A 20480-nucleotide genomic window follows, 5' to 3' on the forward strand; every position below is an offset into this window, starting at 1 on the left:
AAGCCGCAAAGGTTATTCAGAATGATTTTTATGTTGACGATTTGTTGACTGGCGCCGGATGCGTTGAGGACCTGCAAAGCCTTCGAGACGAAGTTTCTCAGGTCTTGCAAGAGGCAGGCTTTGAATTGGCAAAGTGGTTTTCAAACTGCCCAGAGTTATCCGCATCTGATAGCGCTGTAATGCCACTTATGGCAGACTCAGACGTAACCAAGATCCTTGGCGTGGTTTGGTTACCGGTTAAAGATTACTTTCAATTTCGGTTGGATGACTCTTTCCTGGATCTTCGCGCGACAAAACGAAATATTTTGTCGGTGACTGCTCGACTTTTCGACCCACTTGGCCTCTTGTGTCCTTTGGTCACAAAGGCAAAGATGTTGTTGCAGGAGCTGTGGCTTGGAAAAATTAGATTGGGACGAGTCGCTTCCGATGCAGTTGCTCACGTCGTGGGAAACGTTTAAAGCGACGCTTCTGCAGCTGCCTAAAATTAAGGTATCGCGATTCGACAGCACAGATCCACAAGTCCCGATTCAAATACATGGTTTCGCTGACGCTTCCATGCGAGCGTATGGAGCGTGTATCTACGTTCGGACTCAAACTGCTGAAGGTTTGAAAGTGTCTTTATTGACCGTTAAATCGAAAGTAGCTACCCTCAAGACGAAAACTTTGCCTCGCCTTGTGCTGTGTGCAGCTCACCTTTTAGCAGATCTCTATAATCGTGTCAGGCCATTGCTTAATTCTCCAATTGAGAATGTTTTCCTGTGGACAGACTCCGAGATCACTTTACACTGGATTAAAACCCATCCCTCGTCGTTGTCGGTTTTTGTTTCGAACCGGGTTGCAGAAATTCAGGAGTGGTCGGAGAAAGCAATTTGGAGACACCTTCCCACGAAAGTCAACACAGCAGACATAGTGTCCCGAGGATGTGACGTAGAGGAGCTTACAACGTCCATTTGGTTCGGTGGGCCTTCGTTCTTGCTAGACTCAGAAAATAATTGGCCTGTAAATAAACATTTCGTACTGCCGGCTGATGTAATGTCTATGGAGCTACGCAAATCGGCAATAGCTCTCGTAGTCAGCTCAGAGCCAAATTATGTGCTTTAGAAAATAGAGTCCTTTTCGTCGCACCTGATGCTTCTGAGAGTGTTCGTGGGGGTTTTTCGTTTTATTCAAAGGTGCAGAAATGTGTCGAAGCACTTTGAAAAAAAGTATTTCGCCAAGAGAACTGGATTTCGCTTTTGATAAAATTGTCGAAGTTATCCAATTTCACGAATTAGGTAAAATTCGAAAAAATAAACCGGTAGCAACGAATATTCAAAACTTAAACCCTTTTCTCCAGGAAAATAAATTAGATTTGTCTTCCTCGAAATTGCTACGAGTCGGTTATTGAATGCTCCTATCCCGTACAAAGCCAAATTCCCGTTGTTGCTGTCTAAAAGCTGACAGTTCGTCAGATCCTATGTGTCATACCTGCACGTTACGAACTGTCACGCTGGCCCACGAGCTCTCGTAAGTCGTCTGCGCGAGAAAATCTGGCTAGTTAATGCTAAAGAAGTCTGCCGAAGAACAGTTCGGTAGTGCATGCGCTGCTTTCGCTGTAAGCCGCAACTCTTGACGCAAATTATGGGAAACTTGCCAGCAGATAGACTTCGAGCTCTCCGCCCGTTCAACATTTGTGGCTATGATTTTTGTGGTCCCTTCAGCACAACGTATCGTATCCGTGGTAAGCCACCGTACAAGTCGTACGTGGCCTTGTTCGTCTGTTTTGCGTCCAAAGCGGTCCACTTAGCATTAGTGTCTGACCTAACCACTGAAGGTGTGGTGCGACAACGCCACCAATTTCGTCGGCGCAGATCGCCACATGAGAGAGTTCCGAGCCCGTCTGGAGGAGCAAGGGGGCGGTATCGAAACATTCGCATCAAAAAAAGGATGCGAGTTTGCGTTCATACCGCCCAGAGCACCGCACTTCGGCGGACTATGGGAGGCAGGTGTAAAGTCTGCAAAGCACCTGTTCCTTCGGACGGTAGGCCAAGTCCTCTTGACCGCGGAGGAGCTCGGAACTCTGCTCACCAGCGTGGAGGCCGTGCTCAACTCCAGGCCCCTTGGAGCTCTAAGCAGCGACCCGAACGACGGCGAGGCCCTGACCCCCGAGCATCTGGTCATCGGCGGCCCTCTTCTGGCTCCACCATCTGGGGTCGAGCTATTAGCCAATCATGATCATTTTGAAAATCGAGCTGCCAATTAAACTTTTTTATGAAATCCATCCATATTGGGAAGTCATTATCTACTATTTGGAAATGAAATGGGATTGTACATTTTCCTATTTGTATTTCCACGAAAGTTAAACCCTAAGATTCAAGAATACCTGCTCCTATTCCAGACATTGTTATCTTTTTTGTATCGTCTATTTCACCATATTGATCAGAATTTATTTTTAAAATACTTATGTCTGAGCCTGTGCATATTAAAAGCGTTAAGGTTGTTTTCGTGTGATAATTTCGAATATTTATATAAACATTAAGACTGAGATTTATTTTGTACAATTTGGATTTTTGTGGCTGTTCTTTCTTAAGGGAAGTATTTAGTTTTCCGATTGAGACTCAACGGTTCTTACTTGGGCATGTGAGTTATCTCTAGTGTTGTTATTTCCGTTGTTATTTGTTCCACCACAGTTATTACCTCTATAATATCCACGACCTCTATTGTAATTATTGGTCTGGTTATTATAGTTTCGGCTAAAACCGTTATTTTGGTTGTATCTATTGTTTTGGTAATATCCGTTATTTTGATAGTTACCGCTGTTGTTTCTCCTACCACGATAATTATTTCTGAAATTATTACCACGATAGTTGTTTCCTCTTTGTGTGTATAATATAGAGTTGGCGGAGCCTGTCTTCGTGACGGCTTCGTTCATTGTTGAGAAGTTGCCAGCTTCTAAAATTGTCTTAAGTCGGCCATGCTTACAATTTTTAATCATTGCTTTGTGCTGAACTTGTCAGCGAGTTCGGCCGGTAGTCCTTCATCTATATAAAGCTTCGAGGAGCTTACGAAGGTTGTCTATTTCAGTTGTCAATTTTTCTGCTGTTTTGCCTTTCTGGCAACGTTTCGCCGAGTATAGTGTCTTGCAGTTTTTGATTATGGCATCTATCGTTGTTTCGTTTTGAACTCGGTATAATGTCGATCCTTTTATTTTGAATTAAATGAGCCAAAACTTCGAATGTGCCTTTATGAATCTTTGAAGGTGTAGCCTTTGCCCGTTGAACTCGGGGATGGCATTTGATATTTCTCTTATGTATGCCCTTTGGGCAATGGTTTCATCAGCCATTATGGTCTGTTTTTCTTCTATAAGGCTATCGTTTGTATCGGAGTCTGTTAAGTCCTGATCTGATATTTCAGATTCAATAAGGGCGGCGGGAATGGTAAGGTTATTAATATCTTTTTTCTCTATTTCGGGACCTGTTGAGACGGGGTCATCTGTCTCAGCCGGTTCAAGTGCTGCCGAATCTGATATTTCTGGCTCGTCTCTAGTTTTTACTGTCAATTGAGTATTTAATATAGTTGGTACAGAAATAGTTAAATTGTACTTTTGTTTTATATGTATTAAGTTCGTTCGCAATTTGATCAAGAACCTAGATACCTGAGACCAATGGGCTTTGTCTAGCCGGTCTCTCTGGTCATGTATTAGTATAAGCGGCTAACTAATATTTCAGCATGTTTATTTACAGTAATTTGCTGTACTGGCCGGTTTCTTGATAATGACTTATAAAATTTGTCAAAATCACTTTTTAAGTTATTTAACTCCATATATAACTCATTCCATTCTATTATTTAATGGAATAGGATGTATTTCTTTGAAACCATCATTAAAAGATTTCTTCCAAGTATTTCATTATCGTTTATGACTGATCTTACTTGAACACCTGGAATGGTACTCAATATTATTGCTTTTTGTGTATTTGAGCAATGTATTAGTGGAGAAAAAGCTAGATTGTACCTATTAATATATTCATATTCGAAATCTGAAATTAATAGAGTCTCTGCTCCGTTTCTAACTATGGCTAATATCCTATTCTCAAATTTTGGTTCCTTATCGATAGTAATTATAATGCAATCCCGTGTATTCATTATTAATTTTTAATTATTTTTATTTCATTTTCAATAATAATAATAATAATTCAAAAAAGTGTTTTTTTTTTGATAACATTTAGTTCTCTTTTTAATATGTCACTGTGTACATATACATATTTGTATTTAATTTGTATTTTTAAAACATTTTTATAACAATTTTTCGCGCTTTATTAATTTATATCTTATCCAGATCGTTAGCCTGGCTTCTGTTTACAGCACGTTTCGATATGCACTTATTGTGGTACATATATACAAAATGAATCCGCTCATAATGAAAAAAATTATTGATAATAAGATGTTTACAGCTCTTTTTGATATGCACTTATTGTGGTGCATATAGGCTTTATACAAAATGAATCCGCTCATAATAAAAACAATTATTGATATTAAGATGTTTGTTAAATCGGTATCGATATATGATATTGATATTGATATTCGATATTGATTACGTTAGCAGTTGAGTCTACTTTTTTTTCATCTACTAGACCTATTTTGGGTGTTTTTTCAGAAGTGTGTATATATAGGGATTTACGTTTAATGTGTAGTTTAGTTGCTTGTTCATATGCGCTGTCGGTTCACTGATCCTTGGTCTTACTTGGTGCGTAAGGCGGTGCCGGTGCTGGCTGCATAGGCTGTACCTCTATGTTGGAGCACTGGTGCTGGCTGCACAGGTGTACTCGCAATGGGGTGAGCACAATGGTCCCTCGCAGTCGTTCGGACACGTCTTCTTCAGCTAGGGAATCTTGAATTTTTCTGGTGGAGGCAGTTTTTGGTTAGGTAGGCAAGATTTTGAATTACAGGGTAGGTGGATGTGTGTGTGGCTGTGACTAATTTTTTTTTTCGAGTTTCTTCCAACTTTATTAATTTCCGGTGTTCAGCAGCTTTAGTAGTTCGGCTTCTAATCTTTTCACCACGCCACTACGTTTTACACACATTACACTCTACTCACTGCGTTTTTTTTTTTGTATTTAGTAGTTTTGCCCTTGGCGTTTCATCGGCTACTGATGTTGTCCGTCTTAAGTTGATTTTCCGAATGTGGGCTCGAACGCTACATACACGAGGTCCAATGCATAGCGATCGGTTCGTATTTCACCCACTTGGTTTATGACTGGGAATTTGAATTATGTAAACACTGCAACAAAATGTTACAGTGTGCACACATTAGTACTCTTGGCACAGTGGGTGCTCGATATATGTGCATACGACCCTCCTTTTTGCCAAAGTCAGCACGACGTTATCGACGGCCTGACGGACTTGTCTCTGGGTCAGATAAACTTTGTTAAGAACAATATGGATAGACTTCTTGATTTGATCATTGTTAATAAAGACACTCTCGCATGTGTTCTCAGAAGCCCTCCCTTTTCTCTGCCTGAAGACCACTACCATCAAACCTTGTTGTTGAGATTCTTGCAGAAATTCAGACTAAGGTGGCCTTACGTGTATAATGTTTCTGCCATGCCAATTTTGTTGGCTTACACCAGCATTTAAGTGGTCCTCCTTAAATTCATGTAATGACCTAGAGGTTACAGTGTCATCCTTTAATTTGACATTTCAGTCGTCGATCAATATCGGTAAGTGACACTTCTAAACCCCCATGGTTCAATAGGCACTTGTCTTACCTTAAAACTAAAAAATCTAGGTTGTATAAAAAATACTTAAAAACCAACTCTGCGGTGGATTTTTCCAATTATGTCACTAACCGTGCGCTGTGTATTAATGCCTTTAAACTTTGTTATGAATGCTACATCGGTTGGTGTAGAGAAAACATTCGTTATGATCCGAAACATTTTTACTTCTTTGTAAATTCTAAAAGAAAATCGAATGCGTACCCCTTAACTATGTATTTACACAACCGAACTGAATCATCATCTTTAGACATTTCTAATGTTTTTTCGGTCAACCTACTCTCTACTACCCCATGACTTCTCCACTCCCTTAATTTAAAGTTAGCGATGTGCCTAATGCTCTTCTGTCGCTGGAAACGTCCTATTCTGCGGGCTCTGATAACATTCGTAGGTCTGTCCTAAGAAATTGTGCCGAAGCATTGTCTTCGCCAAACGCTTTTTTATTTAACTTATCTTTATTATCTTTAGAGTTCCCGAGAATATGGTATGAATCTTTTATTATTAAAATTCATAAAAAAGGTCCGATATCGTAAATTATCGTGGGATAGCCAAACTTTTTGCCATACCTAAGCTTTTCGAGAAGCTGTTTACTTGTCAACTTCAACGTATGTGTGCCTCCATCATTTCTCCCGCCCAGCATGGCTTTGTAAAACATCGGTCGACTCCTACTAATCTTCTTGAACGTAAAAATTGCCTATAATTCTCTGACCAAATGTCATACCTTCGCCTACAGTCTGACTTGTAACCATCTTAGAAACTTTTCTTTAGAACGTAATACGCATGTAACTGATATAGGTGTCCTATTTGACAGCAAGTTATATTTCAAAAGCCATATTTCTGAAATTACCATAAAAGTGGCAATCGAAAAAATTGTGCTTATTTGTAAATTGAAAAAATTGTTGAATTTCATGTAAAAATAATAGATTACTTTTTATTTGACCTTATATATAGGAAATTAAAAAAGAAACACTTATTCTTTTGTATTTCTATAATAAGAGTGCAAAAAAGTAAGTAAGTAAGTTTTTCTGTAACAACGTTACCTTCTAAAGAAAATACTCGTTTAGCTGCTGCACTACTCACCGGTATTGAGGACTTGAAATGCTAGCTTTGACAAAAGAGGGTAACATTGTTCGTTAATTTCCTATCACTCAATTGCTTTAAAATCTTCCCTTAAAGACACTCTTTTTCTGCAATACCTTTAAATTTCTTTAAATGGCGATTCTCTTAAGTTTCAGTAAGAAGAAGCAACTAACTTTGAAACAAAAATTGTCGTTTTTGGCACTGATGCTTGATTACTTAATGTATTTAATGATGGGCTTTCAGAATTGGATGTGCCTTGACTGGATAAACAAAAGATCTTAATTTCTATCAAGTAATTTTTCTGCAAGTGTACAGCTAGAGGATACAAAAAAATGCCACCTTATGCCAAATGCTTAAATTTTCTTGCCAAATGTCATTAGTATTGTGGGAGTGTCAGTTTCACAGTAATATTTTTTTGCTGATTATACTTGTTTATAACCTATGGTAATGACAGCGAGCTGTAGACCTCGCTAGTAAAGAAGAGAGGGAAACAGTGACGAGATCTCACGATAAAGCTCATCGTGTAATGATGAGGAAGACCAAAAACATATAAAACATGAATTTAAACTAAAATCATAACTTAAAATAATTGAACTTAAATATGAAATAGTGATTTTGGTTGAAACTTAACTTAAGCTTATTTTTTTGTTCGTAGGAATCTTTGTAGTAATTATACCCTTGCAGAGGTTATTATAATTTCAGTCAGAAGTTTGCAACGCAGTGAAGGAGACATTTCCGACCCCATAAAGTATATATATTCTTGATCAGCACCACTAGGCGAGTCGATCTAGCCATGTCCGTCTGTCCGTCTGTCCATCCGTCCGTTTCTACTCAAACTAGTCTCTCAGCTTTAAAGCTATCTGCATAAAACTTTCCCAAAAGTCGTCTTTCTATTGCAGGTAGTATATAAGTCGGAACGAGTCGGATCGGACGACTATAGCATATAGCTCCCATAGAAACAATTGAAAAAAAAATACAAAAAAAATTATAACTTTGCTGTTTTTTAATTTTTTTTTTAATTCTTCGACATATAGTAATGGTTAAATATTTCAGAATTACGGTTTAAATTTCATCAAAATCGGACGACTATATCATATAGCTCCCAAAGAAATAATAAAAATATATAAAATAACTATGTAATAATTGAGCTGCAAATCATCATAGCTTCAATGTTTTTAAACATATACGCAAGTAAATCATAATTTTAATGCTTTCAAAAATATTTATACCTTGCAATAGCTGCAAAAGTATATGAACTTTGGCTTGCCGATGTTTGCTTTTTTTCCCTTTTTTTATTGTCTTAGAGAAAGCAGATCTCAGATCTGTCTGGAATTATTTTGATTCCATAAGTATCATTTCTTCTCAAAATATAATATGAAAAACGTAAAAAAAATAACAAAATCAACAACAATGCAGGGATCTCTTTAAAAAAAAAACGCTGACTTTGATATAGTATTTATTAATTGTCTTTAATTAACATGCGACGGGTTTTGCTTAAACTTTACAAAATATACGTGTGCTTCTCTCAACTGTTCTCTACGACAATCTAATGTTAGCTCGCTTACACTCTTTTTAGGTTACACCTGGGTATCGATAACTTCTTAATACTATCGAGTACAGAAAGGGTTAAATAGTGAATCAGATTGTGAGACCACTTCTGGTTGTCCTTGTTACACCACTACCGCATCCCACATATAAATCTACAAAAAATTAAGAAAATCAGCATATAAGACAGCGAATCAATATTCACCATACAAAGCGCTTTTTATGATAATGAAACTGGTAAAGCCAATTTTATTACGCTTCCCAGAGAAGTTCATCTTAAAGAGGAGGTCCTGGGAAATTATTATCTATAGACCGAGGGCTATTCCTTCGCCGCTAATCATGTTTTTAAAGACCGGTATCTGCAAATAAAAAGGAATTATTAATTTAAATCTTATGAACATAATTTTAAACATTTTAACGAGTTTTTTATATATAACTTTTATGGCTTAAACTATTTACAGACTGCAAACTATTTAATTTTTCCCTATACTTACATATATGTCAATACTGTTCTGGTTTCGGAGTCAAGTTCTTTAACTCTTCCAACGAACCCCCCTGAAAAGACCTATTGAGTGCATGTACATTTTCCGTTAGTACGGAAACGCAGTATTTTCTTATTGGTCTCAATGACAAATTCTAAAATAAAAATAATTTTGTTTAATATCTGCATAAAATTGTTAACATTTTAATTATGTTTTTATGATACAAGTGATCAAGAGTGATCAAGTATATATCGGAGAGCTCAGAAATTGCGGCCTGAGTTATTGATGGCATCAAATGGTGAGAGTAAGAATCTAAGCACGGTTAAACAGGAAACATTAGGCGCAAATGTTGGTTTCACAGAAGAAGAAGATTTCATAGAAGATATTGGTTTAACAGAAGCAAATTCTTCAGAATATCAGAATTCTATTGATATTCTACCCATCCATAGACCATAGAAGAAGTAGATTTCATAGAAGAATATTAGAATACTATTGATATTCCATCCCTCCAGTGCAATGTAAAAAAAAGTCAAGACTTTGGCATGATAAAAGGATTTCCTCCGGATCCAATGCATTTGTTAGACTTAGGAGTTAGCAGGAAAATGTTAAAACTTATTATTGAGAAAAAACATTGGATTTTAAGTTAACTATTAGCTGTTCTTAGCTGAAAAATATTTTTCAAATTTAAAAGTGGCCCTTGAATTTATAAATTATTTTGTTAAAATATTAACAATTATATACCCCTTGCTATTAAAAACAATAAAAATTGCGACCGAAATTTAATAGGCATGGTGAAATAGTTAAATATTTTTTTAAAAATGTAATATTATCACTTCAAATGACAAATAATATTTGTTGTCTGAGGTGTGGGGTTCCAACAAAAATATCAGACTTTATAAACAAGAGGGGACTTTATTCATTAAAAGATTTTCAAACTGTAGTAGTTTCTTCGATAGTTCGGATGTAAGTTCCTCAACCACTATATATCTTAGAGATAATCAATTTAATGATGAAATAACAGAATTGCGTTTAAATGAGCATGTGCTGCCGCAAAGTCCCGCTGGGCTATACTGTTCGTGATGGGTGGGGGTGGGTGTGCTGCTGGGCCCAACTAAAACTCTATTGTATATATATATTTTAATAGTATTTAGTAGTCGGGAACTCGACTATACCATTCCTTTTTGTTTTTATTTTGTAAAGTTACGCATTCATCAAAGCGACTGTAGCATTTATCGTTGTTAAGCTCTTCAAGAAATAATGAACTGTGCTGACAAACTTCTTTCTCTTCTAAATATATTTCAGTTGACTATGAATGATTTTAGCGTACACAGAATAATTGGGCGTGGCGGTTTTGGAGAAGTATACGGATGCCGAAAAGCAGACACCGGCAAAATGTATGCCATGAAATGTTTAGACAAAAAACGTATTAAAATGAAACAAGGAGAAATGCTGGCGTTAAATGAAAGAAACATGTTGCAAGCAGTCAGCACTGGAGTAAGATTACTTTAACTGTGTATTGTTTTTATATAAATGCATAATTTTCTTAGATTGATTGTCCGTTCATAGTGTGCATGACATATGCATTTCATACACCGGATAAGCTTTGTTTTATATTAGACTTAATGAATGGCGGTGACCTGCATTACCATTTATCTCAACATGGGATTTTTAGTGAAGACGAAATGAAATTTTATGCAGCGGAGGTAAGAAATGTTATGAAATATTAGTGCAATATTTTATTGCTCATTAAATAATTTTAAAAATTAGGTGATTTTGGGCTTAGAACACATGCACAAACGTTGCATTGTATACCGTGACCTAAAACCTGCCAACATATTGCTTGACGAAAATGGACACATACGAATTTCTGATTTAGGATTGGCTTGCGACTTTTCAAGAAAGAAACCACATGCTTCAGTCGGAACCCACGGATACATGGCTCCAGAAGTTCTATCTAAAGGAACTTCATATGATTCCAGTGCTGATTGGTTTAGTTTCGGCTGCATGTTGTATAAGTTGCTTAAAGGCCATTCACCATTTCGACAACATAAAACAAAGGATAAGCATGAAATTGACAAAATGACATTGACTATGGTACGTTTGCAGCTCTAACGTATAATATATATAATATAAAATAATGTTTAAAATTGAGACGGTTTGGAGGTCGGACGATTAATTTTTTTGTCCCAAAGCCTTTTTTTAATGAAGGCTGTATAAAAGTCGGATCTGTCCGGATCATGAGGGAACGCCTAAAAAACTATTAGAAGAGCGAAAAACCACAACAAATAATCTAAAATGATTTTTGTATCGGCGGTTTTGGTTATTTTTGAATAAATTTTATTTATTTATTGTTATTGGGTCATTCCATGTATAACGTGACAACCATTTTTCAAGAATGGAAAAAAAATGTTTTCGATAGGGGAGGAAAATATAAAAACCATTATTTTATTTTGTGCCCCGTTTATTTTTTACAGCGATTTAAAGTTTAAGAAACCTTTGAATTACAAAATTCATAGCTTAGTCTAAAGTTTAAAACTGTTTAAACTGACTGGAAATTTTTACCAGAAAATCTTTTAGCGCGGCACCTATCGAAAAAAATATATTTTGTGTTTTTAAATTTAAAATTAAAATTTTTGTAAGCACGTTTAAAAATAAAAATTTATATTTTAAAAACACTTCTGTTCGCTTTTTAAAAAAAATGTTTGATGTAACTTAATAAATTCTCAACAAAGTGGGAAATAAAATTTTTGTAATTTCTTTGAGTTCTGTTTTTAAAAAAAAATTTTAAGTTCAGGCGGCCAGAGCACAAAGTCCAAAACAGCGCACAGTGGTTGCGCTCTTATGCCAGAATTAAAAAAAATGCAGTACATAATTTGTAATGTCCAAGCTTCTTAATGGCAAACCAAACATTTCTAGAAATCTGATGGGACTTTCTAAAAATTGAATTAATGTTGTGTACACATGTTCATTTGCAAAGCGCAGCTGCACGCATCGCGACCATTTCAAAACAAAATCAAATTTTAAAGTGGTCAGACGATTAATTACGTTTCCGAATATAAGATATTTTTTTATGGAGTTTTGAGTTGAAGGCATTTATTTTATGATTACTTATTGAACGTTTTTTTTTTTTTTGTACAATTTTTGTGAATCTTTTTTATGTTTACTTACAGTTTTGGTTGTGTGGGGTACACGATCCCCCTTTAATTATTTTCTTGCGACTTATTGTTAGCAAGCGCTCTTCGGTTTGTTTTTATATGGTTAGAAGTGCAAATTATCTAAGTTAAGTTTAAAAGGGTATTTGTTTTTATTATCCCGTAATTTAATGTACTTGTTGTGCAAAGCGTGTTGTGGTGGGACCTTTTTCATCGACTTTGGCAACTTTGGTCCCGAACACTATTTGTAAAAAGTTTGCAACACTGGTGCCAAGCAGCAGATTCACGCACAAAATTTAAAAAACTGCCGCAAGCTGGGTAACATGGGCAATCCAGGAATGCCCTAAGCTGGGTCCAATTTTCGTAATAAGGTCATTTTGTATTTTTGTGACATATTCTGAAAGGGATTTCCGCATGTCCTCCGACCTGCCCTCCAGGATGATGCCAAGCTTGGCTGCCACCTTTGGGAAATCCTCGTTCTTGGGGAGATAGATTCATCCTTTCCCCATTTCTGTTGAAGCTGAATTTCAGGACAATCCCGTATTGGGCACCAGATGTAACGAACTGATTTTCTTGGTTTCTCCACTCGCTACGAATGTCGTGCGGCTAGCTCAGAAGATGTAAGTGTTCGTCCCACCAAATTTGTATAAACGTGACTGCCCAATTGACTAGTAAGAACGCACAGAAATTTAGGGTATACACAATGATCTTTATTCGCCAACTTGACCCTCGGCGTGGGGCCGATAGTAACAAAATGGTAATTCTATAGCCTTCTTCGCCGGCCCCGTCGTAGGACTCTCCTTCTCACCATGATGCGCCGGGTAGCTCCGGCGTTGATCAACTCGCTCCGGGATGATTTTGCTGCTTCGGGTTCCGCTCGAGGTGCTCGTGGTTGCTTCTACTGACGTTGGCTCGGTGGCTATCAGGGATTAGGGATGCGTCCCCGTTCCCAGACTTAGGTGAACAGGCACTGTGCTCTCAAGGTACTCCTTTCGTAGTCGAGGTCTCCTGTCCCTTGATCTGTCCTGACGGTTCAGGCGTACTCCAGAAGCCGCCAATGTGGTCCCTGAGGCAAATGCTAGGTTTTAAAAGAACGCTTCCACCCTAGCCTTTTTGCCGCGGACTTGTAGACGTTGCAGTAGCCGATCGCTGGTCCGATGTCCTGGCTCTGCTTCTCGTTGGGTTCTGCAGGGATTCGGTCTGCTCCCATTCTGGGACTCTAGCGAGCAACTGCCGTGCTCTCAACGCATACCACTTTTGAGATACCAGCCGATCTAACGCGCGTCCTTCCGGACTTGTCGCACCAGGACCAGTACAACTCTCGCAGGATCAGGCGTAGGCCGGACTTCGCCAAGGAAGTCAGTTCTAGACAAGTTCCCTTTCGAGCCCACAGTTTCTTTTCGAAGGACTCTTTTTGTGCAACTGTGTCTGACACGCCGGGCAATAGGCAAACTCAAATCGAGACAGAAGTTGTGGCAAAGTGCCTTGATTTAGCCGTGTGATGCCATAAAAACCTCAGCTACCTGTGTCTCAATTCGGAGACTTTAAATTTAAAGTCCCGAACGTTTCGACGTAGCGATCTTGCTCCTTGTCGACTCCACACGGTTCTTCACTGATTACTGGTTCACTTGATGACTGGTACTTGTTGACTGGTAAAAGACGACTGATCCAGCTTCCTGCGCTCGGCCTGCTTATAAAGGCCTTTGTTAACCGCTAGTTATCGCCGTCTCCTTACCTCCTGGTCCAAAGTCCACGGTTTTACCGTTCGACCTTTCGCCCTCTGCGCCCGGCACCAAAGCAGAGTCCGAAGTCCGGTGCTGTCCCATTACTTCCTTTTGCACCCGGCACTTCGACGGTCTTTTTGTTGTTGCCGTCTCTCTCGGACATTTCCTGTCCCAATCTGTGCCCACGCCACCACACTCTCCCTCAGTACTACCGTTACTACGGCGAATACGCCGCGTATCTGGCAACCGGTAGGCCACTGCTTGCGTAATTTCTTGCACTGCTTGCTTTTATTTATGAGGAGTCATTCAACTCTTCACAATATGTTTGTAAATAACTTACAGTAAAAATATCAGCCATATATGACCACAAGCAATGAATTATGACTGCTCTCTCATCTAAGCGCACGTTCGATCCTATGAAAGCTATATGATATAGTGGTACGATTTGGCCAATTTTTTTAAAACATATTATATATATAATATTTTTCTACGAGCGAACCACTAGCAGTGCCGCGTAAACATCAATAAGAGGGAGTTGTTGTTCGTTTACAGTTTACTCCATACTAACTGTTATTTGCTCGTTTCTGCTAATGGTTCGCTTGTCAGAAAGGGTCGTATATAGTCATCTCTGTGACGTAGACATGGCCGAACAGCTATTTTGCACTTTGCGCTCTGAACTAAAATTTTAAAATAGAACCACTATACATTTCAAAAAAAAAATTTCCACTTCGTAAAGAATTTATTAAGTTAAATCATAAATATTATAAAAAACAAGAAAGAAAGCAAACTTCGGCAAGCCGAAGTTCATATACTTTTGCAGCTATTGCAAGAATTAAACTTTTTTGAAAACATTAAAATTATGATATACTTGCGTATATTTTTTAAAAACTTTGAAGCTATGATGATTATTCTATATATTTTTATTATTTCTATGGAGCTATATGATATAGTCGTCCGATTTTGATGAAATTTAAAACGTTATTCTGAAATATTTAACCATTATTACAAGTCGAAGATCTAAAAAAAAATTAAAAAACAGCAAAGTTATATATTTTTTTTATTTTTTTTTTCGATTGTTCCTATGGGTGCTATATGCTATAGTCGTCCGATCCGGCTCGCTCCGACTTATATACTACCTGCAATAGAAAGACAACTTTTGGGAAAGTTTCATGCAGATAGCTTTAAAACTGAGAGACTAGTTTGCATAGAAACGGAAGGACAGACAGACAGACGGACATGGCTAGATCGACTCTCCTAGTAATGCTGATCAAGAATATATATACTTTATAGGGTCGGAGGTGTCTCCACTGCGTTCGAAACTTCTGAATGAAATTATTATACCCTCTGCAAGGGTTTAATTACTACAAAGATTCCTACGAACAAAAAAATAAGCTTAAGTTAAGTTTCAACCAAAATCACTATTTCATATTTAAGTTCAATTATTTTAAGTTATGATTTTTGTTTAAATTCATGTTTTATATGTTTTTGGTCTTCCTCATCATTACACGATGAGCTTTATCGTGAGATCTCGTCACTGTTTCCCTCTCTTCTTTACTAGCGAGGTTTACAGCTCGCTGTCATTACCATAGGTTATAAACAAGTATAATCAGCAAAAAAATATTACTGTGAGACTGACACTCCCACAATACTAATGACATTTGGCATTTTGGTATTGCGTTGTGGCTGTTAACCGGGTGCGTGTGTTTATGTTATTGAACTTGCGGGTTCTTGACCGTTGAATTGAAATGTTGCAATGTTGCCATTGACAATGATGCAATATTTCTCGGAAAAAATGTTGAAATATTTCTGTGATTAACTCCCCCTCCTTAAGAACCTTCTTGTCCTCGAGAGGTGTTAGAAATAGGAAATAATATTAAATTCTGAAATTTTTTTTTAGGAATTGATATAATATTCGTTTGGTTGTTTAAAACTTGTGGTGCTGGTTCTTGGATATGTAGGATTACTTTTTCTTTTCTGTGGACACAGTTTTTTAATACGATCAAAGCAAGAACAATGGCGCAAATTAATGTAACTGTGGTTATTTGGTTTAATGTAGAATCATTCTGTAAGGTTTGTAAGTGCTTTCTATTTTTTATATGTAGAGCTTCCAATGCTTCTAGTGACAGAATTTGTATGCGTTGTGCTTGCAATGGGGTAATTTGAATTCGTGGGACTTCGGGTTTCAAAATTATTTTTTCTTTGTTTGTAAAATTTTTTCCATTAATATTTATAGTTTCGTTTAAAAATGTAAAGTTCCTCTGAGTTGATGTGAAATATTGTTTGAATTTAGGCTGCCGTTGAAGTCATTTAAGAGTAGTATGCCATCGCCTATAATCACACAGCGACTCCTTTCCCTGAGCTAATTTTGAAATACATTTTGAATTACTTAAATTAACAATTTTTCTTTTTTTTACAAATTTTGACATAGTTTGAAGTTTTACAATCATGGGGTAGACCTAGCATTACATTGTTGGATTTAAAAAGTTCATTAGTTTCTAAATGCATTATTAGTTGGTTTCTGATAACAGGCTTTAAAAGAAGATTTTCATAATTAGTTGGTTCGAGCTCAGGTATTTTTATTAAGTAAATTATAGTTGTTTTATTATGTAAGACAGACACATCAACATATTCCAGCGTCTCCTCAATTGAAAACGAGGTTATGTTATTTTTCTGAGATATTTTATTTATTTCGTTAAGCTCTGGTTCGTTTTTTAATTACGTATTAATTACGTTAATTTTGGCCCATTGTATTGCAAATTTAATGTTTCCTATTTCTTCTTTTATAAGTCTAACTTGCGTTTGCAAGCTTGACGCAATGTCATTATTAAAAAATCTTTTTATTTTTGAATTGAATTTGCTAGCATATTAGAAGTGGTTGTTAAATTATTTATTCTGTTTTGAAGCTGATTATTGATAATAATTTGGTCGTTGTTATTTTTAATTAAGTTATTGAGGTTACTTTCTATCATAACTGAATCTTCATGATCTGGGTTACCTGCGATATATATCCAAGCTGAGCCAATTATATTTATTGACCTAGCTTGACGGCTTTTTGTTGTTAAGGTAAGTGTGAATTATTTCGTGGGTCAGAGTATGATAATGTAAACTATTTTTAATCTGTTCATTGTGTGTTCTCTTATTTGTAGTAGTTCCGTTTCAATCTGTTTTAAATTTATGACGTGAATTAATTTTATTGTTGATATCTGTAATTTTCCTATACCCTTATGTATTGTTATGGTATGTGCATCGGTATAGTTTGTTATTTCGGTGGTCGCGATTGCCATTGGTATCAGCGTTATTAAAAACAACATCCTGTAATTACAAAAATGTCTCATTAAACAACGGGTTGGGTTATGGGCCGATCCCTCACGAACAAGCTGATAACCCCAAGCACACAACAACTGTAACTGTTATGGGTAATCTTATTTATTATGTAAGGTTATGTAAGGCAGGATTTTTGGCAGCAGAATTTTTAAGAATGTAGGGTTTATGTTGTCAGACCCAGTGGCGTCACTCTTAATTCTTAGTATACTTTGAAAGTACTGCTCCGATTGCGTGATCGGAGGCATCTGTTGTCAACACAAATTCCTCGTTAAAATTTGGATACTGTAATATTACGTCTTCTGAGATTAGGGTGCTTTTTAATTTATTGAAGGCCTGAATGGCTTCACTATTGTAGTGAATAGATTTCTTCGATGAAGCTTTCTTCGAAATTCTCCCATCCTCGCCCCTAAGTAATGTGGTGAGTGGTTTTGCTAGTGCAGCCCATAATAGATCGTCTTTACCCTGATAGTCCAAGGAAAGATCTTAATTCCTTAACGTTTTTGGGAATGGGGTAGTTAGCGATGGCCTGTACCTTTGTTGTTGGATTGGTTTCTATTCCCTTCTCTGAAATTACAAATCCTAAAAATTTGACTTTACTTTTGAAAAACTCGCATTTGTCCAATTGGCATTTTCTGTTAGCATTATTTAGGGTTTCAAATATTGTATCTAAATTTTTGGAATGAGATTGTGCGTCTGGACTGAAGACAATTATGTCATCGATATAAATATAACAGATTTTCATTATGTGTTTCCTAAGAATGTCATCTAGAGCACGCTGAAAAATAGATGGTGCGTTTTTCAACCCAAATGGAAGTCAAATTTTCCGTTATTCACGGAGAAGGCTGTTATTTCTATATCGCTTTCTTTTAAAAGAATTTGATGGAACCCACTTTTGAGATCTAACACAGAAACCATTTTATTATTTCCCAGTTGTGCAAGAACTGCATTTATGTCTGGTATTGGGTATCTGCTGCTATTGTCACACTGTTTAATTTTCTGTAATCTATTACCATTCTATATTTTTTAACATTGGAGGCATATAATTTTTTTGGTACCATCCACACTGGTGAATTGTAAGGCGATCTAGAGGGTCGTATTATGTTGGCTTCTAAAAGTTCTTTTATTTGTCGGTCAATTTCGTTTATGAGTGCAATTGGATATTGATAAAATTTCGAGTAGACTGGTGTGTCATTTGGTTCTGCAAATAGATTTGGATATTTCTGAGTAAGTTGTTTTAGATCTGATTTTTGTGTCCCAGTAAGATGATCTGTCGGAGGAATAATTAAATTTACTGCTTCGAATTTTTTTTCTTTAATATTGATTATTTTTGCATTTTTTAAGTGCATAGATTTGGTATTTGTGTTTATTATTCCTCCTACATTTTTTTAAACTATCGTTTCCCAAAATGGCATCAAATGTTTTTAAAGCTGGTAATAAAAAAAATTTAATTATTGTATTTGGGTCGTTAAATAAATTGGCTGTTTTGTGATGTGTAATTTTAATATTTCCGCCAACCGAGATGGCGTCAAACGAAAATTTATTTTCTATAGGATTTTTACGAATTTTGGCAAGATGTAATTATTGTTTGAACCGGTATCAATTAATATTTTCAAAATTTCTCCACTCCTCAGTTTGCATTTAAAATATGGCAGTGAGGAGTTTGTTATTCTAAAAAATTAAGGTAGGTATAATCGTATTGGTATTCCTGGTCGGCTGGGTCTATGGATTCAGAATATTCTGTTAGAGATTCTGGATATTCAGATTGTGATTCGTCCTGTGATTTTACGGTTTCGTTATATTCGTCAAGGGATTGTGTTTCATCTTCCACTTTTGAAGAAGTGTCAGGGGCTGCTTGAATATTAAAATTTCAAGTTTTTTTTGCTGCTTCGTTTAGAGGCATTGGTGGTCTTTTACCAGTTTCAAAACGTATGGGTTTGTTCATATAATTAATATGTTTCGATTGCATGGTCCTGTCGATGTCCATGGGTTCTGGTCGTGGTTGTGGCTTTACAGCTAAAGGTCGATCTGGAGGAAAGTTTCCTGAAGATCGTGCTGCAGTAAATTGTGGGACTGGTGGAGTTTGATTGTTATTGTAGAACTGGGGTCGTGGTTGATTAAACAACATATTATTATTTTGTCTGGGTGGAACTAAAGGATTTTGATACTGGTTATTAATGGGGAATGACCACTGTGGCCTGTTTGGCTGTGATCTGGTTGGTTGTAAATGTGGTATGTTTTGGGAAGGCACGTTTCTAAATTCGGATTGTTGCCCTCTATTAACTGCATGGTTTGCACGGAACGCTTGATTCTCTAACTTTAGACAAAGATGTAAAGCTGAAGGAAGATCGGTTGGTTCCTTCATACCGAGAAGACGAGATAAATCTCAACAAAGTCTGCGCACAAAAGTGTCTAAGGCTTTGTCCCTATACATTTTCGTCATGAGTTGTTCTGCTTCCATGTGTTTATGTTATTGAACTTGCCGGTTCTTGACCATTGTATTGATTTGTTGCAATGTTGCCATCGACAATGTTGCAATATTTCTCGGAAAAATTGAAGAAATATTTCTGTGATTAACTTATATAAAATACCGTGTAACGGCAACAACAACGAAATATGCAACGTGATATATATAGGAACAACAAAATCGAAATTAAAAACTAGACTAGCACAGCATAAATCGGACTTCAAAGCTAGACACCATACGAACACGCAAAAAACAGCACTCATGTCCCACTGTGCCAAGAATAATCACTCTCCAAACTTCGAAGAGGCGAGTATCTTATCACAAGAACAACACTATGCCAAACGATTCACCATAGGAATGCTACATATCATAAAAACACCTACAGACATACGGATGAACTACAAAACGGACACTGACAATTGCGCTCATTTATATAGACATTTAATAGGGAAGAAAAAAATAAGTTAACAACTCCACGTCACCGGACGCAGACGTGTAAATTAAATGTATGTGAAATGTAAATTGTTTTCTGTTTGTTAACAAGAAGGAAAGCAAACTTCGGCAAGCCGAAGTTCATATACCCTTGCAGCTATTGCATTAATTAAATACTTTTGAAAACATTTAAATTATGATTTATTTGAGTATGTGCTAAAAAAAAAACATTGAAACTATGATAATTTGCAGCTCAATTATTAGATAGTTATTTTTATATATTTTTATTATTTCTATGGGAGCTATATGCTATAGACGTCCGATTTTGATAAAATTTATACCATAATTCTGAAATAATTAAACATTGCTATATGTCGAAGAACTAAACAAAAAATTAAAAAACAGAAAAGTTATAATTTTTTTTCATTTATTTTTCCGATTGTTCCTATGGGAGCTATATGCTATAGTCGTCCGATTTTGATGAAATTAAAACCGTAATTCTGAAATATTAAACCATTACTATATCT

At 36.5% G+C, this 20480-nt stretch overlaps 1 protein-coding gene across 3 annotated transcripts in view; it reads left to right on the plus strand.

Annotated features, from left to right (window-relative positions):
• LOC128263928 (G protein-coupled receptor kinase 1) overlaps window positions 1-20480 on the plus strand; it is a 453272-nt gene that overhangs the window by 299078 nt on the left and 133714 nt on the right. For all 3 annotated transcript variants that reach the window (XM_052999201.1, XM_052999203.1, XM_052999202.1), the window contains 3 exons: window positions 10160-10351; window positions 10405-10560; window positions 10625-10951. In XM_052999201.1, the coding sequence (XP_052855161.1) occupies window positions 10160-10351; window positions 10405-10560; window positions 10625-10951 (675 nt within the window). The remainder of the gene's footprint in view (window positions 1-10159; window positions 10352-10404; window positions 10561-10624; window positions 10952-20480) is intronic.

This window comes from Drosophila gunungcola, unplaced genomic scaffold (assembly GCF_025200985.1).
Source record: "Drosophila gunungcola strain Sukarami unplaced genomic scaffold, Dgunungcola_SK_2 000028F, whole genome shotgun sequence".
In the NCBI taxonomy this organism is placed as follows: domain Eukaryota; kingdom Metazoa; phylum Arthropoda; class Insecta; order Diptera; family Drosophilidae; genus Drosophila; species Drosophila gunungcola.